This window comes from Athene cunicularia, assembly GCF_003259725.1.
Source record: "Athene cunicularia isolate RWA chromosome 3 unlocalized genomic scaffold, athCun1 chr3_part1, whole genome shotgun sequence".
Classification (NCBI taxonomy): domain Eukaryota; kingdom Metazoa; phylum Chordata; class Aves; order Strigiformes; family Strigidae; genus Athene; species Athene cunicularia.
In genome coordinates, this window is record NW_020799097.1 from 55,082,074 (window position 1) to 55,109,341 (window position 27,268).

The 27,268-nt window shown below is 36.1% G+C and overlaps 1 protein-coding gene across 1 annotated transcript in view; it reads right to left on the bottom strand.

Moving 5' to 3' along the window:
• MAN1A1 (mannosidase alpha class 1A member 1) overlaps positions 1-27,268 on the bottom strand; it is a 112,145-nt gene that overhangs the window by 78,384 nt on the left and 6,493 nt on the right. Inside the window, exons 2-3 of the mRNA XM_026845829.1 lie at positions 23,166-23,281; positions 11,971-12,051 (exon numbers count right to left, since the gene is read on the bottom strand). Of these exons, the coding sequence (XP_026701630.1) occupies positions 11,971-12,051; positions 23,166-23,281 (197 nt within the window). The remainder of the gene's footprint in view (positions 1-11,970; positions 12,052-23,165; positions 23,282-27,268) is intronic.

Below are 27,268 nucleotides of genomic sequence, written 5' to 3' on the forward strand. Positions count from 1 at the left end.
AAACAATGGTATCAAGAAGGTGCCATTTGGGTAAATTCAGCTTGGATTTGCAACTGTGCAAACAGCTTAGCTTGACTCCATGACAGGTAAATTTTGTACCACTAGCAGTTGCATTGATGATGCATTCTTCAATTGTTATTTTTCAGGGGAGAGGAATATGTTAAAATTCACATACACTGCAGGTTCCTTCCTCCACGATACCTCTGACACACCATCTAGCTGTCTTTTTATGTAAGTAATGTAACAAGAAAGAACTTCTTTTGTATAGCAGGAAAAGAGGATGATGGTTTCTTAACTCAGTGCTTGCTTTCTTATTGTTTAGATTTCTCTGAAAGACAATAGTGACTGAATTGTTTGATGAATAATGGGCACATCCAAAACAAGCCTAAATAAAGTGCTTGTGTATTTTCCTTAAATTAAATATAAGAAATGTGAATTCTCTTGTATTTACTTTTATGTAAGCCAAATAGGAGGCTTCAAGAGAGAAGAACTATGATTTAAGAAGCTGCTCTTATGTTGTAAGTTAAATCATCAGGCAGACTAATTCAATTCCTTTCCGTTTACTGTAAGACTATTTCTCTTACTGGACAAGCCATAAAATATAAGGAGGCAAGCAGACATTTCCAACTCTTAAGAGTCAGAAACAAGTGCTCTGACTGAAGAGCAGTGCTGCCAGCAAGTCATAAATTTATGAGCAATTCAGCTCCTTCTCCATTCCCTGCAGCTAAAACTTTACAGCTAAACCTCAAAATCATTCCTATAATTAAACAGCCATAAGACGTTCTCTCCAAAGATTAACATTATTTTTGAATGCACTGTATATTTGGAGGAAACAACAGTTTGAAGTATTCATAAAGATGTCAAGTATGCATATTAGCATAATAGGTATCATTACACTGCTTTCTATACCCCACCTGAAGCAAGAGGAAAGAAAAAAAAGAAAAAAAAAAAAAAAAAAAAATGTGAACTCCCTGTTTTTACCAAAACTCATCGCATGGCTTGAGTGTTTTATTTTACTCTCTGACTGAACACTTCACATAGCCATTCCTAGAGAGAATACTTTGCACATTTCACTAAATTATATTTATACTAGATGGTATGTAAATTAAAACATTACAGTACCTCAACCGTAATTTCAAGTTGGAACTAGATATTTAAAAAGTCTTAAAAGTATGATTTAGAAAAGGGGCATCTTAACACCAGCTACACTCATTACTTCTATCACCAACTGTCATAGTCCATCAAGAAAAAATTGGTTGAGCAAGTTCCTGCTATCTCAGTAAGTCTTTATTTTTGGCCTTGGGTCAGTTAATAACCATATTAACTTAACACACAACCTTCAAGCAAATCCAAAAGGCTCATGGTATTTAACATTGGAGTAAATCTGCCCAGATGTTCTGAGTACCATCCCCATGGTCTCCTGCAGCAGAGTGGCAATGTTTACCCAGAGCGTCTCAGCAGTTATCGATCTTCCCTGGAATCAGGAAGATTGTTTGTTCTTCCTTTCTAGAATATAAATGGCAATAAAAGCAACTCTGGAGAGAAAAGACTGAGCACAGACTGAACGATATTTGTAAGAGACACCCTACAAGCAGCAAATGCTGATGAGAATGTTTGAGTTATTCACTGGTTTTGCATGATAAAAGGAGAAAGATTGAAATTGTCTGTATACTATGAATAGTGTTTTTAAGAACAAGTTGGGGAAAATAGCATCCTTTAAGAAACAGCATTGTGAGCTGCTGACTTTGTTCTGCAGCTGTTGGTTTGAAGAAAACAAAAAGGAGTTTTCAAAGAAAAAAGGAAGAGAATGAAGTTCACAGCATATCCTTTTCACATAATGAACCTGAGGATCTACTGGACTGTAAAATTATCTAGTCATGCTTGCAAAAATTAAGGACAACTTGCCCCCCAAGGGACAACATGAAGCACTAACTGAACTGAACCAGCTTCCCAAAACAACTAGTGTTGTTATTTTGCTTAGCCTGCAAAAGCAGATGACTGCCTAAAGGCTGAAGAAAAGAAAGAAACCAGACACATCTAGTTCTTTAATAAGTTACAGAGCCTTTTTGGTAGTTCAATGCATCTGAATCATAAGAAACAACAGAACTGGCTCTTGATGCAAGAGGGAAAATCACTTTCTGTTAATTGAAGGTTGACTTTACTCCACTAACACTGCTGCTGCAGCGATCTTCCTTGTTTGCTTTAGACTTTTGTCAGTTTACATAAGGCTGATTTTCTGGCTGTTAAAATAAGCTTTTGAGCCTTCATGTAGCTGAATGATGAGAGTCCCCTCATACTGTACTGTCTTAATTAGCTACTATTTGAAGGAGTTATCAAGGGCAGGTGGGTTAATGTAAACAATCAAAGGTGTTGAGTGAAGAATATCAGAGCTAAACACATCAAACAAAATCCAAGTTCTTCAGAGTATTTTACTACCTCCTGGCTTCTCTTATATCTTATGCTTTACTAGAAAAATAAACAGTAAGATAGCTGACCAGCTGACCTGTGGGAATATAAAAGTATAATACTTGTTGACAAAAGACTTGTAATGTAAGCAGTGAGCTAAGAAACTGAATCTGCTGTTTAAATACATCCGAAACTATTTTTCCCTGAGAAAAACAAGGCTCTAGATACTACTCCTCTTTTTCACCTTTCAAATCTTCATGTAAGTGATTTTGTTCATCCTCTTCTCAGTCTCTGGCTCAAGAAAAGTTTGCAGTTTGCCCGTTTCTGTGCACTTAGCCCTATGCAAAATGAGCTCTTATATTTATTCATTTGAGGAAAACAAAGATTTGTCTTTCAAATGTTTCATGACAGCTCTGTTTAGGGGCAATCACCTGCCAAAAACCCAAATTCCCCTTGGCATTTGTTGTGCTGGAAGTGGCACAGGATTTTTCATGTGAACATCTTTTCCAAATTCCTTCTCAATCATTTATTTGTACACAGGGTGCTAATACAGTCTGCGTATGGCAGAGGTAAGCTTTTGGCACGGGAGAGACAGGAACTGCGCTACAACATTTATCAACGTTCTTCAACTGTTGCATTTTCACAAATGGCAAACAAATAGCTGTGGATTCCTCCAATTTCCAAAAGACCTGGGAAACAGCTCCCTCCTTATCTTTCCTTTCAAATCTTTCAGATTTCTGTTGTTTAAAAATCACAAACAATAGATCCTGCCCCCCAAAAATACACAGAACAGTTAACACTCTCCATAAACTGATCCCGAGTTCATGCTAACTCAAAGACAGTGAACCTTGTTTGTATCTGTTTCAGGTTTGATCTGCTGAGCAAGATCCAAAGAAGACTAAAACAGTATCTGTTTTTTTCTGAAGCAAAGATGCTATTATCTGTACCTACTGCTGGAGGCACGAAAGGCATGTAAGAACAGCAATGATGTCTGCTTCTGATTTCAGGCATTCAATTTTCTCAACGATTTTCAGTTAGCTTGAAGCAGCAGGACTTGTATGTGGCACAAAGTGGTGTTTTGCAACGAATCTCTAATCTGATCTTTCAAATAGCAAATTGGATAAGGAACGTTCCCAATTTAATCATAAATTTCTATTCACTTAAGTATTTGAAATACTTAGAATTAATGCGTACATATTCTTTAATAGAAGTAATTTAAATTTTTGCAAAAAGATAAAAAAGTAGAAGGATTCTTTGCTAATGTCGGATTTGGGAATCTGATAGAATGCCATAGTAGTTGCCACTAGAATGCAAAACATGGAAATATTCTGCTGGATGGATTATGCATTTATCTTCTCTAAACCAATAAGGAGAGAACATTATCATCTACTTAATCTCAATTTAATGAAAAATATCCTCTGGATCACTCAGTCTATAGAGACAAAGCACAAAATGGAGTCGTACATAAAGCAGCTACACACTGTGAGAGATTTAGATGAAGAAATGAAGAGTTACTCCATGCCCAGAGTAAAATGCAGGTATAAACTATTTTCACTTATACTTAAAAAAAATTCAATAACATTTATTACTTAATACCTAATTGAACTTCTATAATACATCCACAGAGAGAATAGACTTTCCCAAATATTTTATATAGCCTAGAATTAAAGGAGGGTAAATTAATGCTGATCTATTCCCACTGTCAGCACCAACTGAGATATTTTTATGTTGCTTTCATTTGCAGAAATAAGTCAAATTGTCAGATGTAAGATTATACATAAGGGTTATTCTTCAGACATGGATAGTGTATTTGCAACAATCCCAACACTGCTTGCAAATAGCTCCACAGAATCCTGCATTTAACCATATGTTGTACATTTACTATTAAACTTGCAGAACAGGACAATCCCACCCAACCCTTCACACAATATGTTTCTTCTCTCCTTTTACCCTTCTTTATTATGACAATTGCATTTGGTGCTGCAAAATGACAGAACTGAATAGTGAGATAAATGAAATAGAGAAATGTCTTGGAAACTGAACTTCTTTGCAGATGCATGGTCTGGACAGACTGTTAATAGCATATAATTTCTTCTGTATAGTATATTAACCCACATGCAAAGAATTTTTCTTTTGGGTCTATCTAGAGCTGCTGCTCAAAAGGAAAGCACCCACACTAGTATTTCTGGTAGACATGCCCTCTCCAACTGTTCTGTAGAACCACAATCAAGTGAAACTGCAGGAGCTGGTTGAGAGCCAAATCCTCAGAACAAACAAACCAGCTCTCTCTCAGCTGCTTGAATTCTACTTAATAATATAGCTCCTGAGCTCATGTCAAACACATCAGCTGTTACAATCACAATCAGATATTACTTAGCTCTCATTATAATCCATTCTCCAAACAGTTTAACAGCTTTAGCATCAGACTATAGTAGTCTGGAGGTGAGCAGGGATATTTTTTTTAAATTAATGTAATGACCAATAAAGCTTTTTGGTTTAATTATTTCTAAAGTCAATACCTGAATGCAAAACCATGTCAAGTAAGTTTGCCACAGGACAAACCAAATTTTTTCTTGTTTTAAAAAAACTCCCCAAACCAACTCCTTTCAGTTGTGCAAAAGGGAAACCAATAAAGGTGAAGAATGTGGTTATATACAGTTCAGAGTTCTAAACTCATGCTTCTCAGACAAAAACCAGGACTCTGACTCCTGGTTTCATAGTAGGCTTAGTTATGGCAGCTGCAGCAGGCTATCACTGCAGCGCCTCTGTCCCCCTGCTGTGGATATTCATGCTGATGACAGACTTCTGAAAGAGGAACATACACACTGCTGAACTCCAGCAGACAGCAATTCACTGAAGTAATGTAAATTGGCACTATTTTCACTTTACATTACTAGGGTAGTCTGAACGTCTCACAAAAACTGTTGGTGATGGCAGTTGATTGCGTGCCTGGTGTACAGGTGGCAGAGGCTCCACAAGGCTTCAGGTACTTAGAGCTCAGTAAGAGTTCCCAGCCGTGGTACCAGTAACTTCAAAGCAGAGAGGGAAGAGAAGGAAAACTGAGAAGCAAAATATGAATTAAGTACAAGACTGGAAATCAGCATCTCTGCTACCATTCTTTGAAGTTTCCTCAGAATTATGTGTGGGGCCAGCTTGAAAGGCACCGTTGCACAAAGCAGTTAAGCAAGTAGCATTGGGAGAAAGGGGACTGAAGTATATTAGGAACAAGGAAGCTTTTGGAACCTATTTAACAGAGATGGGTTTCATCAACAGAGACAGTATAACTGCACTGCAGGAACTTAAGAGACAGAAATAGAAGACTGAAGGGTAGCCTGCTTGAAACAGCAGAACAGTCTACATCAAAGAAAATCTTAGGAGTCAAGGTTATCTCCAGAATGTGAATCCATAGGGATTCTGTAGTACATTTTGATGCAGCTAGCACAGAAAGAGAACAGTGTTAGATCTATTAAAGGTGGTGAAGAGACTGAAATACTAATGGAGATTACAGACTGTGATTGTGGGAAATGGAGGAGATTTTAAATCCTTCTCTGTCCCTGAGTAGGCTGTTAAGTGCTACCTCAAAGAGAATATAAACCATGCTTTTATACACTGTAATGACAGCTTCTTGCAGAAACTCAAGAGTCTATAAGATAAAAAGTACCTCCTGACTTAGTTTGACATATTACTGTGTAACAGGGGCCACATGCTTCAATTCAACATGCTGTTATAAACAAAAAAGTTCTTTGGCACTTCGGCAATGTTTAAGTTTGGAAGGAGAATCAAGAAGACGAGCTGAAATGAACTTAGAAAGGAACAGCCAAATGGGTAAAATGCTTGGAGATGACTCAGAGGATAAACTATGAGGTTCAGAGTCACAAGATTCTCAAATCAAAAGGCTCAGATGACTTCCATCTTCTGTTGGTGTGATTGTAAAGAAGGTAATTAAAAACAAAAATGTATTAAGTCCAATTAAGGAATACAGAAACTGATAATGCCTGACAAATAAAATGAAAAATTATTAATTCAGGCCAGAAGTAATTTTTGAAGAACAAGTTTTTAAAGTTAAAAAAAAAAACCCAACAAACATGAGGCCTGTTAAGAGAGCTAGGAGGAACAATTAAGAGATGTGTATGTAAAAGAGCACAGTGTATGAAACTAAGACGTTGCAGAAAAGCTAAATTTGCCCCAGTGTTCCGTCTTGAAGAGTCTAGGCAGGTTCCCATGCAAGGAGATTCTTAAAAGGACAAGCCTAATGTACTGTCCCCGTATGGAGGCTGGACTAGATGACCTCTTGATGTCTCTTCCAAGCTGAATGTCTCCAGGATTCTATGAAATATTGAAGCTAAAAAATTCATTGATTGATAAACATTAAACAAATCATCAAGATCATTTCAGAGCTCTAAAGGAACTAAAACATGACACCACTGAAGTACTGATGTATCACTTAAAGTAGCAGCAGACGGATGGTAGGTGGCAAACAGGACCCAAATCTGAAAACAGGGCTGCAGAAAACTACAGGCAATTGCGGTCTTGTAGTTTCTACCAAACAGGGAATTCTACTGCTAAGTTTGTGAAGATGCTTAAGGAGGAGTTAAGTGGCATTCACACAGAAGTGATCAAGCTGATACAGTATGCTTGGAGTTTCAAACAGCATTCGAAATCAAGCTTCAAGTCATAAAAGGAAAAGTCCTCTTGTTAATTAATGTCAAGTTAAGTGAAAGGAAGCAGGAGATAAAACATGGGGTCAATTCTCACACTGGTGAGATAAGATCCCCAAGGAATCTATACTGGAACATTCCCGATTTGCAGAAATAGGCCAACACCTTTGTGTAGGTGACAAACTTCACCCTCCTACTATTCAAGATTGCTAAATGAAGAATTATTTTTTTGTATTTGTGGAATTTAAATATTCTTTACGGAGGGAGACTTCTACAAGAGAGGGAGAGACAGATAAAAATAGCTACAGCTAAATTCTGAAGAATGCCTTAGCAAGGTATGAAGTCAGAATGTTATGTGGTCAGCCTGGCAAAGGCAGCTCTAGATCAATAGCATCTGCATCATTATATCATGTCTGCTCCTCATTAATAAGACAGCACTACCCTCACTGACGGATGGTTGTTTTAAGTGGGCAATGATTAGGTCTGAAGTCAGACAGGAGGCCAAGTGAAGTTGAATAGTGGCACTGTAACTCCTATTCTAAATGCAGATATAAACTAGGTGATATTTCATCACTTTTTTTTTTTTCTTTTCTTTTTTACTTCTAATTAACAGTTGGTAGAAAGCAACAGATGAAACTCAAAGTCCAACATTTATCACCATGAAGAACAGTTTGTTGTGTTTTCTTTATTCCTTCATCCTGGTCAGGATAAATTTGTGTTCCTTCAAACAGGATATAGTGCCAGAATAAAAACCTAAAATCTGTCACATTTCTGCTTCATGCCATGGAGAGAAATGGCAATATGAACATCATTATCAACTTTATTTTGTCTTCCTCCAGTGAAGATGACTATCTTTAGTCCTAGAAAAGAGAAGGTTATATTATGCAGGAAGAACATCTGCTGAATCTAAAATATTTTAACTCTAAGGAAAAAAAACCCTTACTCATCCCATTCAAAAAAAAGGAAAAGCTTCAAAGGAATCTGGGAACTTACCAGCTGGATCTGAAACTCACGTGCTGCTTATTCACTTGAGAGAATTTTGGATTTACTTTTTTGCTACTCATACAAACAGCAATTATTAAAAGTTTCTTCTATTTCTGCCTATGCAATGCATTCCCTGACTGTGGAACAAAGCTTCAGGCAAGACAGTCTCCTTATTATACAGCTTCAGCAGTACCTATAAGAACCAGATATCAGTAACCCCGAAGAGTTAGTCAGATCAATATTTAGGCTTGTATAATCTCTACAAGCAGTGCCATATAGTTACCACTACAAGCAGTGCCTTACACTTTCAGCACTAGTATCAGTTATTCCCAGCAGTGAAGATTGCAATGCTCAGAAAGAATGTCATCTCCATGAATTACAAGAAAGGTCTTAGCTGCTGTTTCCTCCTCCAAAAGTTAACAAATTATCTCCTTATATGATTACATTTGGAAGTGTGCTTTACAAGAGAAAAAGAATTATTTAGGTCTGCAACACAGGGGATCTCGTTGCATGCAATACTCCTGACCAAGAATTTTACATCAGACTAGTAAGTACAGCAAAGCACTTGTAAAACAAATCTCTCTCTTACTAGACATTTTCAAGTACAAAACCAAAAGGGTTGCATACCAAGTTGCTTAGAAGAGGAATCACGTGTCTACTAATGAACTCAGGTTTAATTTAAACAAAAATATCAAGAAAGTTTGCCAAAAAATCTGTCCTGTTCCTATAGGTTAAACTTTACTATATTATAGGCTTTCACAGATGCTTTTATACAAACAAACAAACAAAAATCAATACTACCAGTGCTTTAAAGGAGCCAGGTTCATTCTTAATAACCTCTTACAACCACTGACTCATGGAAAAATACCATGGAAGAATTCATATACAATATTATTAGGAGGTACTTAAAAAACAAGTAGTCCTTAAAAAGTTACTCATCTTGAAATCTATTTTTCTGGTATTTGTAGCTGTTCTACAAATCAACTTTGACATTTGACTGTAATTCTTTCTAGCTTGGGTTTAAAAAGTAATCATAAAATACAAAACCCAAAGTGACTTTGTATGACACTCTTCTAGCACTTTTACGTATTTCATATTAATTCTAGTAAGGCAGAAATTGTAGGAAGTTTAGTAGAATGCATCTCATAGCTCTATTAGCAAGTGAGCACCACACACAGTTACCAAGAGGCAAAGCATTCAATTTGTTCGTTTTTAGAATTATTCACACTGGTGCCTTTATCTAAATGAACTATTATGTGAGCAGGATGTTTTAGGAACTACTCAGTATGATAGGATATTCTTTAATCATGATTAGTTAGACTTACAAATCATTATGGAACATACAATGTGTTGCAGCTTTGGATCATTACCCATGGAAATGTAATTCACAAGTACAAACAATAATTATTTCCATCACTCCTTTTACTGAAACATAGCTTTCTTTAATTAGGATACTGATAAGTGAGCACAGCAAAGTTATGATTTTTAAATAGTTAATCTGATAAAGAATTAAATGAGCTTTTAACTAAGAAAGCTTAATCCTTCAAAGAGCCTGCATACAGGTTGTTCCACCTCCTTAGGAACACCACTAATATAATGGACTAATGGATTATTAAAGATGTATTCCCTATGGTGTCAGTCAGCCTCTGGGGCCCTCAGTCCTCTCCACACCTGTCACCAGCATCAGTGAAGGACAGACCCATGCAACACAGCTCTGTTCTCAGAAGGGCTGCATCCCACGATTCCCACAGGCAGCAGCTGGCTATTGCTTCAGCATCTTGGATTTAGAAGACAAATGGGGGAGTTTCCCCAAATCTGATAAAGGCAGATCATGCTGAGTTGCACTCTAAGCCACTAGGACAACTGTTTAGTTTAGAAACTTTGTTCAGTCTCAGACAGCAGATGTCTACCAAAGAGTATGAAAACCAGCGGCAAGCATGGACAGTGTCTTTCCCAAGCTTGCAAGAGCTCAGGATCCTCCTTAATCATACATATCACCTTTGTGTTTAGGAACACATTTTACTTTCATTAATGAGTCTGTCCATTTTTAGAATGGACATTAGCATCCAGTATCACCAATATTCTACTGCAAAGAGCTCCACATAATTATCCATTGTGTGAAACACCTTCCTTTGTTTTAAATGTTTCCTCATTTCATTTGTGCAAGAGTTTTTGAACACCAGTGTTGCTATCAATCTAGTCCAAGAGGTGGTAGTAAAACTGCCTCTCTAAAGATGAAGGAATGGTTGAGAAGCAATGACTAGGTGTTATTTAGGAGAAACTATATGCACTGATTGAAAGTGAGACTGCATATTAACAGACACAATAGAAATCATCAACATATATATGAAATCAACAGCACCAATGACAAATGGTTCAGACATTTCTTGGCAGACAACTGCCACTTGATGTAAAGGCTCCTGCGCAATCCTCTACCAGCTCAACGTCTGCCAAGAAGCATCCTCTGCTTCTGTGAGAACTGGTTAATTAAAATGTAGCAATAGGTTACACTGGAAAAGTTCCTTCCTGTTTCCAAGAAGTAGATATGCAGTGAAAGATACAAGTGTTTATTAGCAGAAGGAAGAGCTTTCAATTCTAGACACCCTTGGATATGCTTACTTCTGGTTGCTAGTTATGGTAGGAGGACAAGTGATTTTCTTAAAAAGTCAGAGATGAAACATTAGGTAAAACAATATTTAGAAGATCAAGATCAAGAAGCCAGCCAAGCGTCTCTAAATTTTTTTCATTACTGTTAAGTGTGAATTTGAAATGGGTCTAAGTGCATTTTTTTTCCCCAGAAAATTAGGAGACAGTTCAAATACAAAAAAAAAAAAAAAGTGTCTTTTCAATACCACCTACAGTCAGGACAGGACCATGGGAAATAAACAGGTAAGTCTACTTAAGAAGTAAATATATCAGAGGAACACTGTCTCCTTATAACTGCCTTGTCAGGTACATGACCCATAGTACATGCTAATAGTACAGTTTTAACATTTTAATGAAACCCAACATGCACTCCATAGAATTTAAGTCAATTTAAAGTGACAGGTTCAAAACAGAGATTTACCCAGTATTTAGGAAATTTGCATATGGAAGAAAATGATACACCTTGATGTTTTTGTGGAGTTTCTACCAGTTATTGCATTGAATTTAAAGAATCCAAATGATAAATTCAACTTACCGTTAAAGAATATTAAGATGTGTTAATCCTACAATAAAATACCACTATAATCCAGAGACAGGAACAAGAATTTAAACTAGTAAGATTAAAGACTTCAAGCTGAAAATTTAAAATATCACAGTACCTATGACTAGAATAGCCTTCTCCACATATATTACAGAAATAACTGCATTTGTCAAAGTTCTTAGATGAAATTGCTTCTCCATCTTCTCCAGAAACCATGACAGGCAATAGAGATTAATGGGATATTAATGCTTTAAAGACATTCACATGCATAGGTTTACCAGTTATCTTTGCATTCTTAACATGTCTTTTCCATGGGAGTTGAAGCTTCAGCTTCAGGAAGGCAAGCAGAAATATAGGTTATAGGAATTAAAGGATATGCTCAAAAGCAATTTGTGAAGCAGGAATCTGCTGCACCAAATCTACCACTACCATGCCATAGGAACTCCATAATAACACACTCCAGCACGAAGCCTGGTAAGAATCTGCTGGGTATGGTTTCAACCCAGGAAAAAAAAAAAGAAAAATAAAAAACATTTAACACATGAAGGAATAGCTTTAAGACTATACAAAGCAACAGTAATAGAAGCAAGAAAACGCACTGGACAGATCTCTGCTGCACAAGCCATTTTCAAAGTTCTAAAGAAGTTTAAATTGGATAAATAAAATTATTAAACTAAAAGTTAACTACTTATCTAGAGGATGATATTTCAGATAAACCATTTGGCAATGTCTTACCTCTTCTCCTGAAAGATAGTAAGCTGAAAGTAGTCCACCAACAAAACGGATATTCACTTCAAATACTGAAATTTCAGCATTCTGTTGAAAGAAACAAACATAGTTTTATTCCCTGATACTTTTCAGTACAGTTTTGTTTGTTTCCTTTTTTTTTTTTTCCTTTAATACATGCCGGTATTAAGCTGCAACAGCTGTAAATGGCAAAACATAGAAAACCTAGGGAAAGCCAACAGAAGTGAACTTAAGAGCATTTTAAAGTATTTCCTTCTCTTCCTCACTTTAACAAAATATCCTCTCCATTATCCTCATCCTGTTTAACTTTTCTTCTCTTCCACCTGGACATAAGGTATTCTCTAAATCCACATATCTAAGTATTTCCTTGCAGATGATTCGGCACTCACACACAAAAAGTGTTCTCAGATCACATGCCCCACACTACACCCTCACCTCACACAATCTCTTCTCAGACACCATATGAGAAGTTCTTGATCAGAATGTTATATCAACAGTTTTCCTACTTCAGTCTAAATGCAGGTTATAGTAAAATGGGAACAAATATTAGAAAGAGTCAATCACATGTTCATGATAAAATTGTAATCATGACACGTATTCAACTAGGAAGCAGATGATTTTTCTCTATTACAGTGACTGCGCCTTTCCCAAGCTGACCTGGTCTTTCCCAATGAGGGACTAGGTTTGTCGTACTGAGCAGTATAGATCCAGCCATGACCTATCTCAAAACTCAAAGCACATTACAAAACACATTCTTCTCTGCCTTTTTAAATTCAAGCCTACATGAAGAATCTGAGTTGCATGATCACTAAATTCTCTTGTTCTTTACCAGGTCAATTCTAGTTCTACCCCAACACACAACATTCAACCCACTCAAGAGGCATTCAGTTGAAAAGCTGATCTACTAAAGTTTCATAATTTTGCCTTTTTATATTTTTGTATTTCTGTAAAAATATGGTACCAGCAGTCAATCTTCTAAACTTCTGGGCATGTAAAGAAGGTGTTTGATTTTCATGTGTTCTGGGTTGCTCTTGTTTCTATTGAGTTGTTTTTCCATCTTCTATTTGCTGACATACACTATAGCTATATTTAATATAAATCAATGCATGGTGGAGCTGAGTGATTTTCTTCCAAGGGCTTGCAGGCTTTTCTTATTCAGCTAGCTTTTGTACTTTTCCAGTTTAAACATTCAGATGTGAGTTTATGTAGGAGGGAAGAAACGGTTCCCTGTTTTCTACAGACTTTAAATTTCAGTAAACTGCCTTTGCAGAAGAAAACAGCACTAGGTTACTTATTAGAGATATTACTTCATGCTTTTCAGTTTGCAAGGCACTCTGATTAAGGAAAGGTATCTAGACATATTGCAGAGATCTGTTCAGTGTTTCATCAGTTGTAAAGGTACAGACTTCAAGAAACACTCACAGACTTGCTACAATGCTTGTTTACTTACGTTCAGGCATTTAATTTTTCTCCTCTAAAATCTATTCTGCACATCCCCCTATAAAAATTGAGGATATAATTTCATTCACAGAATTGCTCTGATTAATATATAATTCATATAGTATATATGTGTGTGCCTGTGTAGTTTTTTATACACACAAGCATAATTCAAAGGGGCAGACAAAGTAAAGCCATCACACACATCTGCCTATTGAAAACTCAGACCTGGCATCACATGTTAAGACTGCAAACTGAAAAAGCTATCTTGCTGTCTCGCACTGTTCAGAACATAACATTTTTCCAAGTTTATTTTAAGTGTACTAAAACTCTGCAATTTCTCCTCACTCACTGCTCTCCCAATACTGGTCTACACTTATTGTTTGTAAAAGAAACTACAAAGGGAAAAAAAAAAAAAAAGAGGCTTAGTTTCTATTTCCAAAATTATTCTGATATTTCTGTCTTCAAGTGTTCAGTCATTGTGTCACTGAATCCAGCAAGGAAAATGAATTAACTGGAAACAGGTATTTACTTCAGCTTTGACCACTGCCATTTTTGTGCATTTCTCTTTATTATACCGTGATACATGGTAAACCTGGGGAGATGGATATAAAAACATTTAAATCCCCTAGAAATCTGAACTAACTAGACAATACAACTGCTAAGCAGGCTACCTATGTAAGAATTCTATATTAAGTAGTCTACCTTAACTAAATCCAGTGCATGAAACAGCTTGTGGAGAACTGATCTGACTTAAGAAAGGCTGATCTGATATGACTGAAGAAAGAATGATTAAAGGTGTAATAGGGGCAGATGCTTTTCCCTGGAGCTTGAGCTAGCTGAAACTCCCATAAATAGTATTTTACTTGAGAACTTTCTTCAGAAGTTCAGGTTCTTTCAATTTCAATCTTGAGCCTCAGCACACACTAAGAACTTTTCTTTCATGTGGGAAAGTTGAAGCTGTAAAGAGGTAGGTATCAGACAGGGAAATGAGTTAATCGGATATCCCAGACTTTTGTGTTTCCTGTAAAGGTTGAACTTCTTGATTTTGAATTGCTTGAAGCAAAGTGAGTAATATATGAAATGAATATCTTGTCTCCAGAACTTTACATTTTGCTTTTCTAGATTTAATATGGCCACTTAACTCACAGACCATTGCTATCTTTCAAGGAATGCAAAGGCCCTTTAAGAAAAGCTTAATGTATGCACTGACATCGGCTTCTGGAAATCAGTTATGAACAAAAAGAAGACTTTGAAGGAATGTGAATAAAGATTTTACTTTCAAACCACAAAGATTAATTGCACTGTAATCCTGAATATTTGCGGAAGTGGTGATCTTTCAGGACATTTCTTGAGGCTAACCATTGTTTTAATGTAATCAGACTTCTAATACTTCACTTGCACACATCTCTGAACCTTTGATAGAAAACCTCATCTCTTACCAAAATCTTTATACAAGTCACTGGAGCAGAAACAATTAATGAAATGGCCAGACATTTCATTAATGGTAGATTTGAAAGCTGTATGCTTAATACATAGTTATTCTTAAACTCATTATACCAGGCTAGTAGTATTCTCAGAAAGAACAGGAATTATAGCAATTGGCAAAACAATAAAGAAGTTTTATAATTTCATGTCAAAGAAACATTCATGTCTATGTGGAAAGTTCTTGTGAAGAAGTAGCCTGTTAAGAAAAGTGAACTTGTCCTCAAAGTAGCAGATTTCTTCTACACCAACTTTACCCTTCTTTCTTTTTTCTTAAAAATTTTAAAAATTTTTGGTATTCCACATTTAAGATGTCACACCCTGATCATTACCGTCTTTTTGTATTTTTAATCATCATCCACATACAGTTTGCATAAATAAGTCTGTGTTTTTCTACTTAGCAGTCAAATCCTAAGTAAGCAATGTTATTTTTTATTTTGCTCAGATCCAGCTGTACACAAATACATTATGATCCATTTAACAGTGCCACAATACATAGGAAAGACCTTCATCTGCACTTCCCAAAGTTTCTGCTTCACCAGCTGAAGAGCCAAAATTATTTTCTTTATTATTTCAGGTTTAGCCTTCTCTTTCAAATCATCATTGTATCATTACATAGAAGGTCTGAGAAAGGGCTGAATTAATTGTATTACATCTAATGGAACTTTTGCAAGGAAATGTGACTGGATGTGCTCATTTTAAAGTTACTGTGATGTTCCTTTTGTAAGATTGTAAGTTTATAAGATTGCTCTGACCAACTAGATAGATATAATTTCTAATTTTACAGTCTTTTCATTAGTACTCCAATTAGGCTGTGTAGCCACATGCACATGTTTCAGACAATATCTGAAACACCTTTGTTAGTATGCATCTGTGCTAAGCTCTTACTGTTCCTATGCAATATCATCTTGCTCTGGCTGCTAATGTTGGAGGCCTCCCTTTTATAATGGATTCTGAAAGCATGTAGATGCTTGTGAAAGTGATATGTATATTGGGAACAATGTATTTTTGTTTTACTTCCAGAGCTTTTATGTTGATTGAAGTATGTGAGTAATTTGGTCTTTCATCTTACATTTGATCAATAATTTATTATTCACTATTTGCTTTTCTGATAAGTGAATCATAAATGGGATAGTTCAAGTACTGTATGAAATCCAGAGAAATTGTGACTGCTGCTCACTGTACTTAGAGAAATAGAAAACCAAAAGCAATATATGTATCTATTACATGGTACAAGAGCAAAACTGACAACTCTATGGAATTTCACCTAGTTTCCTTGATCAGCTTCTAAAGACAAAAATTGTTTTGACGGAGAGGTGTAACATCCTTTACATTGCTGGCTAGACACATACACCAAAGTGAACCTATTTACATATGGTGGAGACTACTCTTTCTCAAACTCAGGCTATGCAAATAATCAAGTCTCTACAATCAAAGGCTGAAAGAGTTAAGTGTTACCACATTTTGTCTTGACAAGAAGAGATGCTAAAATAAGGGTTTTTTTAAGCAAGAGAATAATCATAGCTCAGAAACACTCAAGAAGATGCAGAATGTGACAGGTTTAACTAGTAAACCTATTAAACTAAATCATTTTAAAGAAAGGGACCTTAGAGGCCCCATCTTCAAAAAGCAACAAATACTAACAAAAGGGGCGGGGGGGAGGGAGGGAAATGAAGCACCAAGAGTTAAGTTACATTAGCTAGTTTGTGTTATTCTGCATTTATTTATGCTTTATTTGCAAGACGATGACAAGGTCAATCTGATCTCAGCTGCACCTCACCACTCACTTTCCTCACCCTTCTGTAAACCAGAGGATTAAGTCTACAACTGGTAAACTACTGGTTTAATTTAATGTTGAAAGCACTGCTCAGACAACACAACTACTGTCAGCTGGGCTTCCCTGAAGCCCTTCTCCTATTGAAACTCCTCCAGATTCCCAAAAATCAGTATTCACATCCTTCTGGATCATTTCCTTAATGCATTCCCCTCCTGAAAGTCTTCCTCTCCACAAATCTGTAGACCAATGCCAAAACTATTTTGGTCTAAGTTTTCTCAGGGGAAGTCACCCTCACTGATAAACACAGCATTTGAAACACAACCCAATTTTATTTATCTAGTATCAGCTTCCACCTGGCACTCATCAGCATTAGTACTTGCTCTGCCATTTATAATTCAATTGAAGAAAATACTGTGTGCTCTTTATGTAGATGAATGTATTCATAATAATCAAGTCACCTTAATTTGTATTTGATAAAGAGCTTACTCTCTTAGTTTTTATAAAGATCCAAATAGGGCCACAAATCCTACCAAATAATTTTAGTCTTTATTGCAGATTCTTTCCAAAACTTTATTTCCTTCAGTTCTCCTGTTCTTGTTTCATCAAAAGTGCAGTAAAACTTCTTTCACCTCCATATGCATTTCCATCCATTCCTCCTATGTACAGGGAATATAGTGATTCCCCCCACACCCACATACCATATGCTACCATCGCAAACAGGCCATATCCTTCAGGTTAACAAGCTGTGCAAGACAACGACAGGGTCCCTACACTGAACAATGCTGAATGATGTATTTAATTCTAGACTAAAAAATGGACACAAAGCGACAATACTTCAAGTGAAATGAGAGGGACTTGTAATTATTATTACTATTAAATAATAACCCCCCGGAATCACAAAGGTGGGGAACAACAACAAATCTTACTATTTTCAAGCAGTCCAGGAAGTATGATAGAGACATGAACAGTACTACAATAGCTCACTTTAAGTAAACAACATTTTAATTACTTCCAATTGCGGGGAAAAAAGTTTCATTCATATTCCGCAAATGAGATTTAGTGGCAGCTTGCTAAAATATTCAGTTCCTATAGACAAGGGAAACAATTTTAGCAACCTTTTTATTGCAAGTGTCAAAGCCTGGTTATTGCATAACATGCTATTTAACCTTGCTGAAGTCCCCACGTGGCAAACTGTAAGATCTTAAAAAGGCACAAAAATAAAATGTTACTGAAGGCATTAATGAACTCTACCAGCAAAATAACTGCATTTAATGATAAATTTGCAGACTCTCCTTTTAGCCCATCAAAATAATTTCTTATTCATAATCGAAACAAAATCAAGTCACTTTGAAGTCTGGCATTTAGGGTATACTAACAAGTTATGTAGAAAACTTGTAAACAAATAGTCCCACAAACTAAAGAACCAGTTTTAACTGCTAGCTTTCTTAAGCTTCCTCACAGAGTATTATACATTTACTTGGAGTCCATTTACTCACACCTCCCACATGCCTTTTTCTTTTTCTTTTTTTTTTTTTTTAAAGTAGGAAAGCTATTCTGTTGCAAATTGTTATATTAGGAAACTTTCTGATTTTCTCACTTAAAGAGAAAAAAACACCAAGAATAAACCACCAAAAAACCATCTGCCTCCAAGTCAGAACATTAGGTTATGAACTGTTAAGTATAATTACAAGTCAGTCATAATACCTACAGTTTGAGAGTAGTAGGATTTAATTTGTAACTGCTGAAGTTTGAAAAAAACAATCTGGATTCTAAGTCTGTCCTGTTACTGACTGCCACACCACAGATAAATATGAGCTAAAGATAAATGCTGGAAGCATTAATAATTAGATCCAAATAATATTTGCCATTCTGGGATCTTGGAAAATGGGTATGTTAATCTATACCTGGCGGTAGAGATAAACATAATTTCAAGTTCTATACCTTTTCCACTCTTTTCTAATTCCCAAAATAGCGGACATATTACACGCGAAACTTCTACGTTGCATGAAGCGGCACAAAAAGCTTCTTTAAAAGACACTCAAATTTCCAAAGCTAAGTACAAAGATGAAAACCAGAATTGGTAAGTAAGACTTCAAGATTCAGGGTGGCTTATAAAATCCGACACAGGGACTGACCTCTGTAAACAGCTTTGCTTAAGAGTGCTGGCAGGACACAAGACTGAACATATATCGTTGCCATATTATTTATTCCCTTCTCTTTATGCAGTTCCTCAACTCATTTAGGGCCTATCCTTAAGAGCAGATAATGAAACTCTCTTCATACTTTCCCCAAAGCACAACATCAGCTCCTTCCTAGGTTGATCCATCCTGTGCCATTAATAAGGGAAGAGGTATCTGTGATGAGACAGATAATGAACGATGAGTCAGTGCTCACACGAAATGTCAACTTAAGTCAACTTAATTATATCCACATAGACAGAGCTATTGCACAGACTGCTGCTCTGCTTTCATTTGACTCAGCAATCGTAACTTCCTGTCATCCTTCATTGTGACCAAAAATAGAAAGGGATAAGGCAAACAAAGGAAAATCCACTAATAGCCAACAGGAAGATTATTTTAGTTTGAATCCAAACTCACCTTTGAAATGTCTTCTAGCAAAGACACCAGTTCCCTCTTTTCCCAACAAGCACATGGCTTCCTGCTCTGTACCTTGTTCCCATTCTGGTTCTGCCTGACTATACCCACATCAGATGGCTGATCAGTGGGTCGGAGCATGAATTCAGGCACTGTCTCACATACCATTTAATTATTAGCACCTTCTGGTTGGGTTTGGGCCCCTGTTGCACCAGACAATGTCCAGGCATGCTTTAGGACACCATGTAGGCCAAGGACTGTTCCCAGTATGCAGCATGGGAAAGACTGTTCTTTTGCAGGGAAGGAGTTTAGTGGAGCTGAAGAAAAGGGGAATGGATCAGTTAGAAATCATCCTAAGGAAGCTGGGATGTATCTGGGTGTAGAAGCAAAGCACTATCAATTCTAATACTTAAGAACTCCCAACCCTTCACTGCTGTGCTACATGGCTCAGCTCCTGCATCAGTACTCCCCGACTCCTGACCCCTTCATCCATCTCATTAACAACCTTCTTCCAATCTGTCTTCCCAAGTACGGTTTCATTGTGATTCACCCCTTGCACTGCAAAGACCAATAGCTTTTTCCTCCCCAGCGTGAAGCAGAAGTTGGGTGGTGGTACAGAAACTCTTTCAGAAAGCTATGAATGTTCTGTGTGTGTGCAGGTTCTAAAGCAAATAATGAAAAAATAAAAACACTGAAGTACACAGCAGTGTGTAGCTGTAGCTAGGAAACAGTCAAGCTCCCCAGTGATCCAGTGAAAGACTGGCTCCTTTTTCCTTCATTGCAACCTTGGGCAGGGCTGTGCACAAGCACTGCGAAAAGGGCGTGTGGGCAACAGCATGTGTGTGGAGGTCAGACAAAATCCTCAGCTGTATTAACTGAAGAGCAGATTCACCCCCACGGAGATGAAATGATTTAATAGTAAACAGAGCACACATCCATGATGCAAAGACCATGAATTTAGCCACTGTAAATGTCAACTCTTTCCAATGGTATGATTATCTCTAAATCTCTTAAAATATTGACAGAATCAGAAAATGCAACTTAATTCCTGAAGTACTAGTCAGTTTGGCTGAAACTTCAGCAAGGTATCAAATACAAGGAATTTCAGCAATTATGAGAGACAAAAACTCCAAGAATTGCAATGATATCTCAGTTATGAAATCACAGGGCTACCAGGTCCAGCTTTAATAAAAATAGGCTGAGCATGTTATACCCCAAAAAGGGAAGTTTTCAAACACATACACACACAAGCTTACCAAAATTCACGAGTTTGCCAAGAAAGGTGGCATTTACTTATTTAGAATTTTCCTTTGAAATCAAACCAGTTTGCTTTCTTCAGAAAGAATAACTCTAACAACTAATTCATTACACTGAGGGACTGAAATCTAACATGTGAAGAGATGATGCTGTTTCCCATTACGTCATATTTAGTCCATAAATCCTTTTATGTGGATAAAGTAGTGCCTACTTTACAAAGTGATACTTGGAAACTTTTATGAACAGGTGATGAGAATAATCGAGTACTGACCAACTAGACCAACATGTACAATGAGCATTGGATGTATTACAAACTTCTAGAGAGGAAAACTTACTTTATCTAGCTGCATTGATGTAGAATATAAAGAGAAAAAAATCTGCTACAGAATACAGTCATAGCTATTTTTGTAAAGAACATCTTAAAGAAAATTTAAGATTTCAAAGCATAGTTCTAAGATTAAATAGAGAGAAAAACTAATCCTATTTATACAAATAAAGAACAAACATGCTTCCCCAAAAGCTGATCAAGCAATCACTGCCCAGGAAATGACCAGAAACATCAAACAGAAATATGCTTTATACTACTCACAATAAATAACACTTAAGGATATGTCAGTGTGTCAGTTATTAAAAACTAAGTCACTTTCATGGGAGAAAGTTTTCTAAAACAGGAGCAAGTAAGAGCGTACAAAATATTAATGCAGAAAATGTCAAGTAATGCCTAATACATGATAAATGCTTAAAAACAAAAGAGAGGACCCTGATGTTCGTTGTGTTAAATAACTTCTGATTTTAAACTTTAAGATACAAATACAAAACAGCATTTGAAACTGGAACTTATATTTAAAGTGGAAAACTAAACAAGAGTATAAGTTGACTAGCCTCAAACAATTCAGTCATTAAACAAACTGACATCAGTTATTAAAGTTGGTGTTGTGGTTATTTATTTTCATCTCCTCATTCAACTTTAGGAAAATTACTCTCCTCATTACTAATGCCAATGTAAAATTCAACTCTGTATGATTATGAAAATAATTTTGTGAGGTGTTGAACTTAAGGCAGCTATTTGCAGGAATATCAGGAACAAAATATTGTTCCTGATGCCTATCAGTATTATCTGTAAAGTAGTATCAGGAAATCTGCTGGAGTGCTGCATTGACTGACTAATGCAGTACAAAATTTCAGACATTTTGAAAGACTTCATAGATTTTAAGCATTACTGAGAAGATATAAGTGCTACATAATTTTTTTAAGTATGTAAATTAACAAGAGGAGCTGAAACTGTAGGCAATACCATTTAGAAGTTTCTAGTACAAAGTATAGGAAGATTGAGGTAAAACTAAAGATTTTAGTGTTATTAATATAAATCACTCTACAGCACTTTACAATTTTCCTCCAAGTGAAGCTCAGCTCTTCCTTTAAAATGGAGTTTAATATTTTCTATGGTGTTTTGTTCTTACAGTTTTAAACATCTTAATAATGCCAAGCTAATAAGCCAGGAATTTAATATTACAAAAATTCCTTCAGAAAAAACTATCTTCTGCACAAGGTAAAGTTAGCATGTCATTCAGACATTTCACACTACTCAGAAGCACAGTTTAATATCCTGTATTTACATTACTAATGTAAACATAAATGCACACTAAATTGCTGCTTATATAAACTATATAATATCTACTCTTATTAACTCCTTCTTAAAATGATAATTAATTCTCAAGCATGTAAAAGAAGCTAATTAATCCTGACTTTTGCATAACATATTAGAAAGAGTACTTTGTTTTCAGAAAGTGTTTCTAACATTACACAAAGTGTTTCTAACATTATGCACGTCAACTACAAGAGCTTTTAAGTGCTCAGTGTACCGTGCCTACAGTGCTTTTCTACTTTACTACACCGATCAGCAGAGGTACTCCATTAGCTCTCTGTACCCAGCAATTACAATAAATACTCTGGCCCACAAAAGGGGAAATAAAACCCCCAAAACAACCAAAACCAGGACTTCTCAATTTAATTGAAGTTTTAAAGAGGCTCCTGCCTGTTCAGGGCCCTTCTAGAAAAAAGAAAATTAATAATGAACTTTGATATCAGCTGCATATTTACCAGTTAACAGGATAATTTGTACATGCAGTTGTGATGACCTTGTGCCTCATAAATCTAAAGCAGCTCAGTTTGTGCCAACAGTTCAGCCTAACTCATGCTATTCAACTTCAGTAGAATACACAAAGGAACTTAAATGTTATATATGGCGTGTAGCTTTCTCTAAACACAAGTCTAATTTCTGGAAGAATTCTCAAAGCAAAAATGTAAAGATACATAACTAAAAAAATTAATGCCTGAAGTGTCCTGATTCTTCTGTTCAAAAGAGCTAAAAGTTTGTTGTTTACTTTACAATGGTAAATACTCTTCCACTTTTTGCTTTCTTCAGTACAGCTTGTTGCCTCCTGTCAACTTAAATCTCTGAGACTGCAAAACTGCACGTAAGCAGAGTGGTAAGTTTATTATGTTTCTGCTTCCTGCCTTGTTTTATTCATCAGTGATCTAAATTCTGTAGCTTTGTGTCATGCTTGCAGTATTAGAACCCAGTCCTCAGTTGGCCCCTAGAGCATTAAATGTTAATCAGCAACACTACTTACCACATTGAAATCTAAGTTTTTTTCAACCCACTCCTTGGCTTCCTTGAATTCCTCTTTCATTTCCATGATGTATAGTGTATCAAGGGCATCCACTATTGTTGCTCCTTGAATGTTACCTGAAATACATGAAGAGCCAGTGATTTACTTTCCAACAGAAGGCTTTTCAATTATATCTAATTAATTTAAATTAATTCTAATTTTAAAATCCAATTTCAATTAATCCAATTAAAAATTGGGCATATAAGCATTCAAGTGGGCAACTAATAATTCACAGCCTTACCTTTGATTCCCATGCCACCATACAACATTGCAATATTTAAGTATTTCCTCCACTAATGAAGTTTTGAAGAGCAGTTCTAGTGTACTGCATTTTCAGCCATGATTTTGCATTTTTAAATACTGATGGAACAGTTCACTGAAAAATTTAATTCATATCTCAGTAGATTGAGAATTTGCTATTTCTTCCAGTTTGGAGTGAAGAAGTTCAGTTGTTTTTTTGCTTTTATACTCAATAATATACATAAAGCTTTAAGAAGCTTATAAGTACTGATCACATTTCAGTTAAGAAAGCCCTTTAAGATGTACCCTCTCTGAAAAACAATTTTTCTGATACTGTGCATCACCATGTAACCTGCACAAGATAGCTGGGGAGCAAAGGCAAACTTGCACACATGGGAATTTCTCAGCTCAGGAGACCCATCTTCAAAGGAAGTTCTGGTCGTCTGCAAAAGTGCTAACCTTCTACTTCTGTTATGGAGATGGATAAAAGTTAGCTTTCACCTAACTTCACAAGATGAAATGTTATCAGTATGTTCACTTTGGCGTGGATTAAATGTATATGATACTGTACTGAAAAGCTAATGTGGAGGGTGGGGCAGAAAATAAAGCCACTCAAATGACATTTTCATGCTTCCTTCAAATTTACAGTGATGATTTTTGTCTAGGAGGAGTTTCAGTTCCTCTTTACTGAATAGTGTAGAAAATTCCATTTTGGTCACTTTACTCAATTTTATATTTATGAACTTGGTTCCAGCAACCTTGATTATGAATGAAACTACTGTTGAGATACACTTTAGAGAAGACCCTAGATACAGAAGTAAACGTTTAGGATTGCAAAATAATTTAGGTTGCAAGGAACAGAGGAAGTCATTAGGTCCAATGCCTCTCTCCCCCAGCAGGGCTAATGACTCAGGTGGATAGCTGACTACTTTTTCAGGAATTTATTGCACTGGGTGAATAAAAAGACAGTAGCTACAACTAACTTTATAGAACTTGATTATCACGTAGCCTATAAAATACCTGATGAAAAAGTAAACTTAGTTTTGTAGGCTTATCAAGTATCAGAATTTAACTCTTCATTTTTAAGTAGGAAATCCACTATTTTCAATCAACTGTTATGTTTACCACCATCAAGATTTTCTGCTTCATCATGAAATGGAGAAGGATTGCAGACCTCCATATAGCAGGAATTGACATCACTTTCTTAATTTAAGCTTCTAGGTAGAAAATATTTTTCCATTTGTATCATCGTAAAATAATACTTGAGATTATTATAACAGTTACCCAGTGCATTTAACAGAACCAGATGTTCTCTCTGTTTTAGAAGTTGCTAATTGCTTATACCATCCTTTTTGGAATGTCCCTTTCCTACTCTGAAGAAAGTAAGGTATACGTTTTCCCCCAGATATTCCACTAATAAAACTGCAGTATACTTTAGTAAGAAGAAGGACATCATATCTTCCCAGAGCTTATTTGGAGCTTGGCTACCCTTCCTCATATTAAAGGAAAAGCATACCCTTAAAAACTTGCCTAGGTAACTTGTATTTTTCCTGAGCTCATAAGAAGGTAAGAGCTATTGTGAAAAATCACTGGAGGACACGTGCTCAAGAACACTACTGCAAAGGTTCTGAAGATGCTTAGTAACTCCATACAACAAAAGCAGTTCCTGGTGAACTTTAGCAACTGAGCACTACTTACGGAAAATCATCTATAACCTGATTTACTTGAGTGGATTGTGATAGGCTCACCATGCAATGACATTCTTTGTGATAATCCTCTTGTAATACAGCTAACACCACCTCTAAACAGTTGAGCTTTCAATTTTAAGGATTAGTACTTGAGCTGCAACTCACTACTGAGTCAGAAGAAAAAGAGGATATTTCAACCTTATTGAGAAATCACCCTTGGAGTCACCCACTTCCCATGATTTTTTTTTTTTTTTTTTTCTCTGAATCTGGCCTATATGGACTGCTTAGAGCACAGACCTCTCCCTGTAGGCAGATAGAAGAAAATGGGAGAATCTCAAGTAGATCTTACTTTATTTGAAACAACTTTTGCTAGTATTCTGAAGGCTCCAGAAAACAGAATAAAGCAAGTAATGTGATAATTAAATAGTCAAGTTTGTCTTGAACAGTTTACTTCAGAATTCTTGAGAAAAGATAAGAGAACACAGAATGCATTTCTAAAGAGTCAGTTTAGAGGCCAGAATTATGACTTGTGAACAATTGCGGTTTATGCTGTTAGCCAACAAGATAATCCAAACTTCAGAGTGTTAAGGAAATTGTGTAGCTGAACAGCTCATTTATAACCAGTCAGACAAACAAGAGGAGGGTGAAAAAAAAAAAGAAGAAAAGAAAAAGGAATGCAAAGAAGTTAAATGATAATTTCTTATTACGGAATAAGACTAAATATTTCACAAGCCTATACATGCTATGCTTCTCAAAGCACACCACATAAATTATTAAATACAGTTATCATTCCTGTTAATTCCTACACAATGTTCCCAAGGAATTACACAGCAGTCATGGTCTACAAGAAGCAAAGATTATTGCTAGGCAATTACAATACACACTCTGATACAGAATATTTGGACAGGAGGACTGTTTTGTTCTACACCTAAGCTACTACTATAAATTTGATTAACAGTGAGCATTGGGTTACAAAAAGTGCCAGCAAAGTTGCAGTCACCATGGTAGAGTTTCACAGTTGCTCTAGGCAGAAGGAAGATCTCACAAGTGATACATGGAGCAAATTCATACACTTCAAGTAATTACAGATATATTTTTCAGATAATACAAAAAAATAGTACACTCAAGGTAGAGAAAATGGAATTGAATTTAATAAAACATAAGCCTGAAGTGAGTAATTTTGATGACAAAAGAGATAACCAGATGTACAAGCCTACCAAAGTGAAATTTCATTAGACCCTACCAAAACCTCCAGACTAAGTACTCAGATATGCTCCATTTTACTTACTTTGTTAAGCCTGCTTCTGTTTTTCTCTCTTTACTAACTTCATCATTTATTCCATGTAAGTGATTAATAAAGAACACATAAAATAGCCTACAAGCTAGTTAACTGAAGAGAAAGTAAGAGTAATCAGTCAACATGAAACTTCAACTGGACTATCTAGCAGCATCTGCAGAGCATCGTTTCCAGTTTAACACTTGAAATCTTTAGGAATGATCTGGAAGAAAATAAAAAGAACCTACTGCAAACAAGATTTGTGGATGATTAAATAAGATGACTGATTACGCAGCATTTCAGAATAGTGTGATATAAAGCACAGAGCAGTCTAGATCACCTCTAGGTAATGCACAGGAGTTCCATTTAAACAGCATGCTTTTTAATATCACAAATAAGAAAAGGAGATTGCATTAGAGAATGGTGTAGCGCCTCAGGGGCAGGCAGAAAAAGCAGAATAAAAAAGTGATCAGAGGATGAATAACTTTGTATGAGTTTCCAGGGTGTCACTGCAGGGAGAACTGTTATGGATGACAAGCTTATTAGCACAGCTCTGTGACTGAGTTTATGCAGCCATATGGTTTAAGAACTACAACTGGCTTATGGCCAAACTGGAAGGTGGGCCAAAAGAAGCTTTTATTTGTCTAGCCCAAGCTTTTAGACATGGCTTATATTTTGGCCAAATGAGTCTGAAATAGAATACAGCCAGGATGCCAAAATCAATGCATGCTGGCGCACTTAATAGTTTGTTTACAAGTTTCCTCCCATACCTTGTATACCAAGTTTGGGATTTGGTTCTCCAGAACATTCACATTCCTCACCATCAAATATATTTGTAGAGATATATATATATATATATA